Genomic DNA, 14523 nt, shown 5'->3' with positions numbered 1-14523 from the left:
TCTCCATACAACTAAGTATATACCTTGCTTTCAGCTAGATTTCTTACTCAGTTTATAATGTATAAAAAGTTTGGGGTCACCTGAATAATACTTCAATCTAGTTCAAACTGACTGAAAGCCATCAGCTGTCCAATCAGTGCATTTTAGCAGTCAATAAGATTTCTTTCTGGTTTGTTTCTGACAGAAAATAATTTCCAATAATACATGTTCTCTTTCAGCAAATGGACAAAACAAGAAAAAAAAAACATTAATTACTCTAATCTCGCATTTCTCCACATTACTGTGTGGAACCTTTACCGATAAAATACAAGAACAAGAAGTTTGAAAACTGCATTTGCTCATGGATTTATAAATTCATTTATGAAACTAAATTCAAGGAGCTCAAGCAGAAGCTCCTAATGGTGCAATAATATTCTATATTACGTGCCTCAGGAAAAAATAATCGCTTTTATTGCTCATGAATTCTGTTTAAAAGTACATATGGGCGGCATTTTTACATAAAGTGGATAAAGAGTCTCATACAAAGACAGCAACCAATACGAAAAATTTGAAAAGGTGAATATTTCCCAGTGCTAAAAGATCTCTGAACTTTTGATGCAATCATAGACATATAGTATATTACAAAAATACTACAATAAAATATATGTCTACAAAATATCTAACAAAGTAGATGAACACTTTGTGTCTATTTGTTCGACTTCTATTGTTGTGTCGTAAGTTGAATTAATTTCACAGAAGCTTATCTGTAAGATCAATAAGGAACATCTGTAGTCACTCATCTGTAGTCACTTCCACTTTCCCACACTGTCAAGCTGATTGTGACATCACTGGTCTAGTCCAATCGGCTTTCTGCCGGCCAATCAGCCTACTTTAAATCTCACTGTGTCTGTCTTGCAGTTTCCTTCCTCCAACTAACCCTCTCCCCGATCACCATCTCTAATTATTCAGGCTCTATTCAAGACTCCATCTTTATCTCCACCACCAGCGTTTAGACTCCAGGGGGTCCTGCCCTAATCCCATTGAGGTCTAACCGCCAAATACCTCACATTGAATTCTGTACATAAATAAACCATGCTCAATTCCTTCTAATGATCTCTTCTTATTGAACTATATGTCAGCGTCATTGATGTACTGTGGAACTGTATAGAACATATCCTTGTTGGTATTTCTGTTATTTTGTCCCTTACAGTAAATTTTAGATGGTGGTGCAGGCTTGGTAAAGGTCATGAGTAAATAGATATGGGCCTCAAACATGGTCCACGGTTTATACTGTACGCCTTTGTGAGTGAACCTCTTCTCTTCCTGAAAGGTCACCTCTGAATCTCTTCTGCCTACATTTCTCTGCCCAGTAACCGTAATACACGTTGAATATACGTAGATAATACTAGGAATCTTTCTGAGATTATATCTAATACATATGAATTTCTACAGAATTTCTATATTTTTTGATAATATTTACCCACCAAAATTGTACCCTTCAAGTGAAAAACTGCCAATGAAAAACGATACATAAAATATAAAGGCAGATTCTTTGAGGTTATAGGACTTTTCAGCTGCTGTTTCTAGATGGTGTCCATTAAAATGAGTACATGAGACAACCTGTCTGTCATCACTGACAGCTCTCACCATGAGGCCTTTTGGGGATCAGCTTCAGAGCGCTGAGAGGGTCAGAACAGTAGGCATCCAGCCTGCAGTACTTGGCTAAAAGAAAAACCTTTTGCACAGAGTTTCACAGTTTTAAATAGTGCTGATTTTAAATTGTTACATTAGGATTGAGACAGTGAAACCTCAGAAAAGTCTGTAGCATAAATATTAGCACCACATTGTAGCTTTTTTCTACGATACTAAAAATTAAGAAAAGGACTTTAGCTGTGTGAACTGAAAAATGAGAAATCTCTCTTTCTCTCTCTCTTTCTCATATATCTATAACATGTTGCTTTTTTATTTCTAAGAATTTTGTGTTGTATTTCTTCTTGGTATTAAAAGGTTTATAGTACCATTTGGCCTCATCAAAACTGTGGATCATAATTTTGGTAGTTCCGCTGTTTTTTTGGCTTTGTTTTTTTTAAATTAACTTCTTTGGTGAAAGTGAGTATTGCAAAAAAAAACAAACCACTTTGCATGAGCTTTCTAAGCATTTCACTGTGACACACAACCCAAATGAGGAAGCATTTGTGATATGATTACAGATTGATTTTGTAAATTAGGAAAAATAGTCATATATTTCTTCTTCTAAGTTATTGAAAAGCACAGCCTACACATGAAGAGATGTTGCAAGGTAGTCACACATAAGTCACAATGCTGCAACTAGCACCTCACACATACATAATAATGAATATCTGAATTGACGTAGTTAATGTAAAACAAATTACAACCATGCTTCCATGGTTCTAGAGAGAACCATGCAGACTACAAGGCAGAGTTTCCCATTAATCAAAATTGCTCATGTAAAAAAAAAAGGATGATTGAAATTGATTTTTAGGTTTTGAGTGTATTAGGAATTAATGATACAAATATCTGGGGGAATTAAAAGCTAGCTGTATGAAGTCAAGTGTGGCCATCCATTTGGAGCAGTCAGCCAGGTGTGAGGACTGTTAATGTACAGAGGCAGGCTGACTTTTTCCATGTCTAACACATGTGGTTTGTGTAATATTCTTTCCAAATTTCTGACTACAATGGTGCAGACACAATGAAAAAAGGAAACAAATGAGAAAAACTGTGTAAAATCATATATAGCGCACAGCATAAAAAAAATGTAGTAAATGAGTAGTTCATGTAACTTTTGCATTTTGTCTTAACAAAATTGTGTAACATCCCAAGAAAGAACACAACATGCATTGTTTGTTGTGGAAACTAGTTCAGGTACCCTACACTTGAACTAGTTTCCACTGCATGTATGTCGGTATCTGTAATGACAGCTTATAAGCATGTGCGTCATTAAAAATAGCTTCTTAGCACAGTTTAATCCTGAGCTTCATTCAGACAATCCTCGTGTGATTTCTCACACCTTCTTTGCATTGCAAAGTACATGCATATGAAGGTTATAATAGAGAATATTAATGTAAAATATTCTCAAGCATAAATATCAGACCTGCTCATTAAACAAGCGCTTTTGGACCATATGGTCCAAAGACTATACTGGCATTCTGTCAGAACTGGATTTATGGCTCTCAACCCTGTACACAATCCATGATCACACAGGCTCATTAAGTTACATGCAACTGAAAATGTATAACGTTAGTTTTGATCATAAAGCTTAATGGAGCACTGTAACAAAAAATACACCTTGTTTTTGACAAACTTTTCGTCCTTGTGTGTTTGTGTTCCCCTAATTCAAGCGTGTCCTCATTACTAGGGTGTGGGATGCTGTCTTTATATCAAAGCCACTGGCATCTGAGAGAGAGGCACAATGTCTTCTTTGCGTTGTTGGGCTGATGCACTCCTTACACCAATGGTTAGAATGGTCTCATTCACAGTGGGTCACAAAAAGATGCTTGGTCATTGTCATAGTTATGGGGTTTTAATTCTGTTACATACGGTCGTATTATACAATTATTGTTCTCCATATCTTATCTTCACAATCTTTTACCATCAACTTGCTTGATCATCTTTATGTTTTGTACTAAGCAGTTAATGGTTTCCACCATTATGTCATTTTCTCCTTTCAAACTAGTGTTCTTTGTGTTTTCCCAGTTTCTACATTTTTGTTGTGTATTTTTGTTCTTTTGTGCATCTTATTGTTTTTGTTTTTTTTTTGTCTGTTTTTTGGACCTTACATTTTCATTTTCAGTCACCTGTTAATGATATTTAGCTTGTTGGATTAAAAGTATGGTGTTTGGATTTAGTCTTCTGATTCAAGTGTCTTCTGTTTACATCTTTAAAACCATTGAAGTAAGGCATCACATCAACTTGTTGTGAATGGCTGTATTTCAACCCAAGTCACAATCTTTTTCCCAAACATGACATAGCCTTTAGAAAGAGATAAAATATATTAATCAGCCCAGTTTTGTTTCCTTTGGACAGTTTGTTCTTTATGTTAAGCTAACCAATGCTAATACTGTAGTAATACTGTAGTTAAACTAGTCTCCATACAACTAAGTTGTAAATTTCCCCCAGGGATCAATAAAGTATTCTGATTCTGATTATCTTTTGTTTTGTTTTTCTTTTTTTCAGGTCCTCGTTGCATAAGCTAACATGGACAAAGTGGTCATCAGTCTCCTGTTCCTGGGAACTGCAGTTACGATGGTCCATGCATGTCCCAAATACTGTGTCTGCCAGAACTTGTCAGAGTCCTTGGGGACTTTATGCCCCTCCAAAGGTCTGCTCTTTGTTCCACCAGACATTGACCGGCGAACTGTGGAGCTCCGGCTGGGTGGCAACTTCATCCTAAAGATCTCCACCCTGGACTTTGCCAATATGACAGGTCTGGTGGATCTCACTTTGTCCCGGAACACCATCAGCGACATCCAGCCTTTCTCATTTATTGACCTGGAGACATTAAGATCGTTACACCTGGATAGTAACCGGTTGACTGAACTGGGACCAGATGACCTCCGAGGACTGGTTAACCTGCAACACCTGATCCTCAACAACAATCAATTGAGCCGTATCTCTAAAGTAGCCTTTGATGACTTGTTACTGACACTGGAGGATCTTGATCTGTCATATAACAACTTGCGCACTGTGCCTTGGGAGGCCATCCGAAAGATGGTTAACCTCCATCAAATGAGTCTGGACCATAACCTCATCTCCTTCATTGCTGAGGGAACCTTTACAGATCTCGACAAACTGGCACGCTTGGACCTCACCTCTAATCGTCTTCAGAAGCTCCCTCCAGATCCTATCTTTGCACGTTCCCAGAGCAATGTGGTGATGAGCACACCATATGCACCCCTGCTCTCACTAAGCTTTGGTGGAAACCCTTTGCACTGCAATTGTGAAGTGCTTTGGCTTCGGAGACTGGAACGGGAGGACGATATGGAAACCTGTGCTTCTCCTGCCAGTCTAAAGGGACGCTACTTTTGGTCTGTTCGTGAGGAGGAATTTGTGTGTGAGCCCCCTCTGATCACACAACATACACACAAATTGCTCGTGCTCGAGGGACAGACAGCTAGCTTGCGCTGCAAAGCTGTTGGCGATCCAATGCCAACTGTGCATTGGGTTGCTCCTGATGACCGTTTGATTAGCAACTCCTCCAGAGCAACTGTATATGAAAATGGGACTCTGGATATAACAGTCACCACATCTAAGGACTACGGTACATTCACCTGCATTGCTGCTAATGCTGCAGGAGAATCTACAGCGTCCATTGAACTATCAATCATTCAACTCCCCCATCTGAGTAATGGTACAAACCGTACCACCCAGAACAAGTCAGGCCTGTCAGACATAACAAGCTCTACTAAGATCAGTAAAGGGGAGCCTAAAACTCTTCCAGAGAAGTTGGTGTCTGTATCAGAAGTGACCGCTGTTTCTGCTCTGGTCAAGTGGAGTGTTAGCAAAGCAACTCCAAAGGTCAAAATGTATCAGCTTCAGTACAATTGTTCTGAAGATGAAGTCCTCATTTACAGGTAAGAGTGATTACTGAAACTTGATTACATCTAAGTATGGGCTAAAAACTCTCTCTTCAAAGTGGCACACTGAGTCTTGAGTGTAATCTTTAGCTTTAGAATACATACAGTTGGATTTCTTCTCTCAGCTGTTAATTGTTTGGTGGGTGAGTACTTGAGACAGTCAGTTCCTTTGAAGTGTTACTTGAAGATCAACATTCATTTTTCTTAATCCTTCTTGAGATTTTTTTGTTTAAATTAAGAATTGACGGGTTGCTGTGTTCACATTTTTAAGCAAAAAGTGCAATCCAAAGTGCAATCCTTGCCCTGAACCATTAATTAGAAATCCAAGAAGAAAAAGGATTATAGACCCTCATTTCAATGTATCCTTCTTAAGCTGCTCAAGTCCATAAAGTGTGAGCTTGGAGACTGTTACTGAAGATCTTTGGGCTCTGTGAAATCAATTTCCTATGTCAAATGAGACAGTGAAAGCGGCAACATTCAGCAAAGATAACTGTTTGGAAATACAAAAAAACAGCCATGCTGTTTAATATTAAATTGATGCATTTAGGTACATTAACCTCCTAAGACCCCAACTCTTTCATTGCATGCATTTTTAATTTGTCTTTGCTATTTTGGCTGATTGGGACCTGATGAATGTAAAACCAAAGAATTATCTTTTTACCTGATGTAGTTTCTGAGAAGAGGATATCAGGCCCTCGTAGAGCTAAATTTCGTATTGTGGTCTAGACTCTAGGCAACCCAATATGTGATGTCCACATATGTGGACACCAGGTCCTAGGAGGTTAAAGGATGAGTAACAACAATCAGATTTATTCATACAGTATGAGTCCCAATTTATAGGACAACTTGGCCTTTTTTGAAGAGAGGGGAAGACATGCACCAAAGGGCCGCAGGTCAGACTCTAACTTGGGCCTAGTGCTCTCCGGCCATACGGCATATGGTTGTCTGCTCACTCACTGATCTAACCCGACCCCCTACACCTTTTTTTTTGCCACATAATGTGTTTTGTTTCCTCAAACTAATGTTAACTTATGTAAAGAAACTCACTGAAGGATCCTTGAATGACTAGTATGCTGAAGTTTATACATTACCACATTATGGTCTGTTTTAGGCAGGAAATTGAGCATTTTCATTTCAGGCTTACTAGCACTGATAACTGAGGCTTACTTTCTCTATCAAACACCATATCTGATCACCAATACCTGATCTAATGAAATAATAAGAAAATCCAAACGGCTGGGTATTAGCTAGGATTCTAAGAATAGAACTGTGCACAGCAATTGTGAAAGATATCACTCTGCCCAAATGCTTTTAATGCAACTTGCCATCACTGTAAATTCAATAATAAGCTGTTTATCTGATATCCTTGCTTTCATACTTAGTGCCAGCTTTTCATGCCAGAAAAAGGGAACAACATGAATTTTGAGATTTTTTTTTCATCCCAGTGACAGAAACAGTGGATGACTCATCTGTGTTCTAGTAAACGGCCTTATGAATTTTCTCTAATTTGTACAAAACTGCAACTGTAAGGCTAATGTAAGCTTTGTAAAATGTATTTTCCTTTTTCATTCAGTGATTCGCAGCAGCAAAATTGTTTCCCTGAAAAGAGATTATTTAAATTGCATTCTTGATGTTGTCAGTCAAGACTGGCCCCATATAACAAAACATGTACATTTATTTGTTTGAATGCTAGTTTGAGATATTAAAACCATGCAAGTTCTTAAATGCAGATTTAAGGATGAATTTCTTAGTTTAACTTCACTTTAGTGCACAGTTGGTAGCCATTAATTTAAGTGTTGAGCACTGACTTTGCTTACCATGTGATTTGATGCTTTATTCTTTAATGTAATCCTCAGTATGTACTTTATATACAGAAGAAAAAATGGCCTAAAGCAATTCATTTATCTGCACACCAGAATACACATTATAAACTGGAAGGAAAAGATAATGTGAAAAGACAGGACAACTACTGTTTCTGAATTAATACTGATATCCTTTCATAGCATGCATATGTGCACCCTTAGCTGGCCGATGCATGATTAAAAATCAATCACAGCCATGTGGAGCAGAGGAGGGATTGCATGAGTCCACTGGAACATGTGAGGAAGCACAGCTTCTTCCTGGTTATGGGAGAAAGAGGCAATTAAGGATGAATAATGAACTGTAGCCCCGCTGGTGTCTGGGCTCTTTGGTGGAGGCACTTCAGAGGGATCAAAGCTTTCAACACATATGCTATAAGAAAACAGCAAGCAACAATGGATGAATGACTGAGGAATCTATTTATACATGCCCTTATGGGTATGTTGGAGTCTAAACCTTTTTTACCCCAGTGTTTTCCAGTTTCACATCAATAAATTATTTGTTGTATTGTACATGTAATTACAAAATTGTGTTGGAATATGATACATTTTCAAATCAAAAGTTGAAATACATTATGTTTTATACACCCCTCAAAAATGGCTTGGATTCGAAAGTTTGTTGAGGCTTCTCTAACCATGATGTTAAAGCAAGATTGAAGACCAATTATATTCATCTATTGTCTTTTTTGGCAGAAGATCAATGGCCAACGTCCATTCTACTTAATTCTGTTTAATTCAGTTCAGTTTCCAAATCACAGAAAGTCACTTCAAGGTGCAACCTGTTCCTTATGGTACTGCTCCTGTGTTAGATTTTTAAAAATCTAATGGTCTAGGGCACGGTAGCTGAAAGTGGTCGTCAAATTATACGTAAAGTATCCTAAACACAGAAAAAGTATTTTCTAAACTGTGCATGTCCACTAATTGGCATTACCAGAGATTTATTAATTTAGCATCAAAACAGCATTTTAAATCCAACTACTTTGAAGTTTTGGATTCGATGGCAGCATGTGCGACCTGTCAAGCACAGCAAATTACCCTACAAAGAAGCAAGACAATTGTAACACTTAAAAAACTTTACTGCATTCAGTTGGAAAGTCATGCGCAGGGTTTTAAATTACATGTTTTGACACGTGGAGAAAGAGGATTTACTAATTAAATGTCTCTGAGATCAAATATCCAGATGAATGAGTGGATAAAAGCAGTTGCTGTCTGTGCAACAAAATACAGGTTTTGAAAACACCCTTTTCATTGGCAAAGCTCTTGGGCAATTAACTTACTGCAGATTTGAGTTTCAGTTTAACTCAAAAAGCACTGAAGCTTAATTAAGCAGTCATATTAAAACATCAGAAATAATAACAAATTGACTTGAAACAACTTAATGCGTGTTTAATGGATTGTACAAGATATTACATTTAGCCAAAACAATATTTAAAAATTGTCCATTCACTATTTATCTCATTACTATTTGCTTGCATGGATATCAAATGGTATATACCGGGAGCAATGAAGTCATCTTTTTGAATTACTTTGTGCATATAAATAACTACTTAGCATGGTTAATTGTGTACTATTTCCTTGATATGTCAAAGCATAAGATATTAATTCAAACTACTTTCAACATTTTGGCACTATGGCCTTGTTTTGAATCCCTGTGGCAAGAAGTCTGTATTTTTAATGTCGTCTCTCTGTTTCTGTTTTCAGAATGATTCCCATGACTAACAGGGCCTTTGTACTCACTAATCTGGTCCCAGGGATGCAGTATGACCTGTGTGTCTTGGCCATTTGGGATGATACTGCTACGACTCTCACTGCCACCAATATTGTAGGCTGTGTCCAATTTGTCACCACTGAGGATTACCCACAGTGTCAGTCTATTCACAGTGGCTTCATGGGTGGCACTATGATCCTGGTCATCGGTGGCATCATCGTGGCCACACTGCTGGTTTTCATCATTATCCTCATGGTTCGCTATAAGGTGACGAGTGGGATCCAGACTAATAAACTGCCCACTGTGAGTAACACATACTCTCAGACGAACGGAGGAATGAACAGGTTCAACGGTGCCCCACCACAGGTCAAATCTACAGTGGTGGTCATGCGTGAGGAAATGGTAGAGTTCAAGTGTGGATCGCTCCAGAGCAGTCTCTCTTCGTCCTCCTCCTCTTCTAACTCGTTAGACAGCCAAACAGCAAGAGGGGCTGGTGACCGCTACAGCATGCAAAGCAGTGAGTGCACCACCCTGCCCAGCAACAAGTTCAGGAGGCACGGCCCCAAAGCACGCCCAAACTTGGACCACCTTTTAGGGGCCTTCACCTCACTGGAGCTGCGAGGGGCAGGGAGAGATGGCGCAGGGACTTCTGGACCCTCCACCAGTTCCAATGCTATGGCAGTGGCTGTGGTACCACCGTCTGATAAAGAACCATTGCTTGGAAGGGCAGAGTCCACAACCATGCTGGGACGCATCCTAGGGCTCCCCCAGGAGGGTAAGCCAAAGAGGAGCCATTCGTTTGACATGGGTCACGTAGGGGCCACACAGAGTCGCAGCAGCTACCCACGCAGGATCAGTAATATCTGGACTAAACGCAGTCTGTCTGTTAATGGCATGCTGCTGCAGTATGATGACAGTGAGGATGAGAAGCCCAGTTTTGAGAGCTCCGAGTGGGTAATGGAGAGCACGGTTTGAAGACCATAAAGACCACATGTGAGATTTATGACCAAACAATAAATCTATATGAGAATAAAAGAAACATGAGTGAAAAGTGAAGGATATCCCAAAGGGAAACTATCTTCTGCATGAAGCTAACCCAAGTGACAATATAAGACACTCAAATCAATAGATTCCTGGTCATGATCTCATCTCTGACAGTGTCAAACTGTATTTGAAAAATGTCCCCATTTTAAAACCACTGCAGAAATGGCCCACAAGGAATATTTCCCAAACCACAGGGTACATGAGATTATCCCTGAGGGGAGAAAAGGGAAAGAAAGACAAGAAATTCTAAGTGGATTTACTATGTCTTTATTAAAACAACTGAATACCAAGAGGATTTGCCTCGATTGTGGTGAAGTGGATCATAATGTCATGGACCCTCAGCATGAAATGGGACTACTGCAACAGTAGAAAGACCAGAGGAGCTAGTAGAAAATTAAAACAAAGTCATTTTTATTTTCAGTCATTTTTTCTATCATTTTTACTATTTATTATTTGAGGCAATTCATCAGCAGAAGCACATCTCGGTACTGAGTTTGTAGCTGTTGGTCACATACAAATAGACCCTCTCACACATACACATATGTAGAGGCTACCATCTCTCATACAGCCATTGCAAACACTTTCAAATTGATAACATGATTAATTTTCAGTAACAATATGGTCCTATTTTCTAGATACCATAACAATGAACCACAGCAAGCCAGTCTTGTATTTGTACCTCAGGTTATGTATCGTACGTTGTTATTTTAAAGCAAGTAGGACTACAGCTAAGATTGAACACAAACAGCTCCACACACAAAGTTCTTTGCTTGATTGTAAAGCTGTCAAAAAACTATTTGTTGCCATCCAGTCAAAATCCAGTGTGTTTCCAGCTCAGGTTAAATCCTGCTCTAACAAAATGTCAGTTTGAGTGCTTTGATACTCTCCCCATAGGTTAGCCCTGGTGACAATGGTCCCTGCAGGCAAAAGGCCCATTGATGTAAACAGAGTGTTCGCCTCAGGGTACGGTTTCAGATGTTATCAAGATATATTGATATTATAGTCACTGGACGTGGATGGTGTTTGAAATCCATCAAGCCCACTTAATCATTTGCCCAAAGCTGCCAAAAGCAGGATCTATCGTCAGGCTGTTATTCTCATGAGGTAACACAAACAAGAGAGTATGGCAATTACTCATTTAGCCAGGTTAAATGGAGGAATTTGTCATTTGATAAAGGTCATCGTGCTGCTTAGAAGAAAGGAAAAAAGGGGAACGATAACTCATTAAGGGCCAAACATTTCACCAAGTTACATGATACAGAACCTTTGTTGGTTTATGTATTATTTCAATTGATCCATCAGAGAGCCCATTTATCTTTCATTCTCTTTCATACAGGGCTGTACATTGCAGTAAAATACTTTGAATTAGACTCTACTCAGATTACTGCTGATCAAAACTGCAACATCTCTGCATTTTAATGCCTTTCTCGATATTCTGTGGATCTCTGCTGCATTTTAACATGTGGGATGGTCATCGGTTCTCGTTTCTTCCCTACAGTAGGTGTACCGTTCTGTATATTGGCATTCTTTTTGTACAATAACTGGGTGAGAATGTAAATGGGGATGGGGGAAGGGGGCAATCGTGCAGTAGTACTTTTATTTTTATGTGAAGCAAACAGTGAGAAGGTGCTTTACTGTGACGTACCAACTTGATCATTGTTAGTTGGCTTACTGAAATGGGAGTGGAGGAGTGGCTTTTGTTAAAGGGTCAAGCCACTCAAATGACTAAAATACTTATTGTCCAACTTATCTCAAGTGGTATTCTTGCATGTACACTGTAGACAATCTTGGTTTTATTTGCTCATGGTTTCAGAGAGCTTTGCCTCTAGTGCAATACAACGGTGTTGGAAAATGCAGACCAATATATATATAGTTTAACAATGTATCTCTTCTATAGATCTGTTACATCTGTTACAAAAATGATCAGGACCCTGTTTACCTAAAGCTTTAATCATTGTTTAACCCAATATCACCACAAAACGTGCAATAGACACGCCAGTCCACCGTGTCCGTTTCACTCTTTGCCTCTACGAAGCGTGAAAAGGACACGCATGTCGAAGTTCCAGTAAGCTGCAGTAAAAGAAGAGGGAGATATTTTATTTCAAGCCAACTTGAAAAGAATCACAGTAAAGTGTTTAAATAGATATTATTAACACATTTACATGTAAATACATATTAGCCCCCTAGCTTAACCATTTGTGGCGATTAAGGACCTTGGAATGTCCTGCATATGTTTTTTTGGTCACTACTGACTTCTTGGTTCTAAATATATTATCTGCCACTGCTGGTAATGCGGTAATGTAACTTCTGTATGTGTGTCCATTTCATGTTTTGGAGAGGCAAAGCGTGAAATGGACGCGGTGGACCAGAGTGTATATTACATGTTTTGTCGCAATACTGAGTTGCACTGTATCCGTGCCATACAGTATATCCATTCTAGCCAGTGAGCCACACTGCTGACATTAAGTGTGTTTAACTGTATATGACATACAGTATATCCAAATGAGCTTTAAAATCATGAGCTTATAAATTCAGCAATTTAAAAAGCACAAACATTCTCTAATAATGTGTCTAAAATAAATGATAAATTCAGAGTAATACCTACAAAGTGGCCAACGACATAAATCATTTGTTCAAGATGATTGCAACAGGGTTATGGAACGAAGCGTGCACTGCTCCAATGGATGAATGAGACTTTTTTCTTATTATTCTTATTATTCAGTTGCAGGGATAGCACTTTGTTCCAGAAAGCCACATGTGCATTTAGGACTGAGACAGTTGAGGCATGGAGTTACTTTTGTGTCATTTAAAATATTACATTTGCATTATAAAACATAAAAAAACAACCTTGTTTTTAAATCCAAAGGTTTTACTGTTGAGCTCACTCTCGTGGGCAGTCTCTGTTGGTCAGCATGGCAGCTTCCACAGTTTGCAAATAAGAGAGTGAGAGCATAAATGACATAAAATCAATGTGTAGGTGTGTTTGCACATAACATTCATCTTGGTAATGGCAATAATGTTATGTTTAAACTACGATTGGTATTATTTTACTTCACTTTTTTTTGCCTGTAGCCAGATATGGATTTTCATAATCAGTTTCCACATCACAGTTTGTTGAACAAAAGCAATCTACATGGAGTCCTTTATAAAACGAAACATTCTTTGTGTTATTGTGGCAAAGGCTAGATATAAACATACCTGTGCAGTGACTTTTCTGCCTTCTTTGCTCTTTCTATGCTTTCACCACACAATTATTTACCAACTGTCAGTGTTGTGACTCTAATCAGTAGAGACATGTCATATTTCACCTTAAGACCCACGTTCGACTTAACCAGCAGCAGTTTTGGATTTACACTCAAAAGTTTGATTGATATTAAATCAATGAAAAGAAAACTAAGGAAATAAGGAAAAAACATCTATACAGTTTTTTCTTTCTTTCTTTTTTTTTTTTGCAAAATTATCTTGTTTGTTTGCATAAAAGTGACAGAAAAGTACCCATATTAGTCCTTACTTCTTTAAGAACCATATATTGTTTTATAATAACATTTCTACTGTTTTGACAATCGTTCCCATTTTCCAGTTCAGTTCCAAAATGATCTGATTCATGAATTGAACAAAAACTAATTCAGCAGCAGCAGCAGCAAAACCGTTCTCATCAAAACCCTCCAATATCAGTGTAAATGTTCGTCTGTACCAGAGCTGTAGCCCAGGTGCAGCAATAAGCTACACAGACATGCTTCTGTATCACTGTCTGATTTTTTTTTGTTCCCAGCATATTGTTTTCCACGAAAACCTGTATGAAACACTTTGAATCACTGCCAACTATGTAACTTTTCGCAGGAATTTGCTAGCCTGAGGAATACCTACACAATGCTGAACAGAAAAAATCGAAATGACTGAGCCCGTAATAAAGTGTTAATCTTTATCTTTGAGATTTTGAGTCCTCAACAAATGTCGTTTTACCCTCAATTTAATGTTTGCCAAAACATTACAACTTTTTAAACAATTGTTAGCTTACATTTTTGAAGATTTTTGTCTTTGCTGCAAATGAATGAGTGCTACAGACCATGTGATTCATAACATTTATTATTTATTCTTAACAGAATAAGTCAGATTACCCAATATCATCAGCACGTTACTTTAGTATCTCAGGTATTTTGTTTGCAGACACTTGTCTGCCTAATTTGCCAATAACAGTTGGTTTTAATGACAACGATGCAACAAAGTCACAAAAAAAAAAAACAAGTTAGGTACATTTTTATCTATATTGTCCACTTTCATGCAACAAATCATCCTCCCTCTTTTGGTTTCATTTCTATTAATTTCTCATTATATCCTG

The 14523-nt window shown here is 38.2% G+C and overlaps 1 protein-coding gene across 2 annotated transcripts in view; it reads left to right on the top strand.

Annotated features, from left to right (window-relative positions):
* LOC146685975 (leucine-rich repeat and fibronectin type-III domain-containing protein 2) overlaps positions 1–14116 on the top strand; it is a 138920-nt gene extending 124804 nt beyond the window's left edge. For both annotated transcript variants that reach the window (XM_085441276.1, XM_085441278.1), the window contains exons 4-5: positions 4174–5570; positions 9134–14116. In XM_085441276.1, coding sequence (XP_085297402.1) covers positions 4195–5570; positions 9134–10115 — 2358 coding nt within the window. In that variant the 5' untranslated portion in view covers positions 4174–4194 and the 3' untranslated portion in view covers positions 10116–14116. The remainder of the gene's footprint in view (positions 1–4173; positions 5571–9133) is intronic.
* Positions 14117–14523: the final 407 nt, after the last annotated feature.

The sequence above is a fragment of the Copadichromis virginalis genome, linkage group LG19 (assembly GCF_057382275.1).
Source record: "Copadichromis virginalis isolate Kocher_CV1m ecotype Utaka linkage group LG19, C_Virginalis_male_GT1.1, whole genome shotgun sequence".
NCBI classification, from domain to species: Eukaryota; Metazoa; Chordata; class Actinopteri; order Cichliformes; family Cichlidae; genus Copadichromis; species Copadichromis virginalis.
Note: the sequence above shows the minus strand (reverse complement) of the source record. Positions and strands in the feature narration are given on the sequence as shown.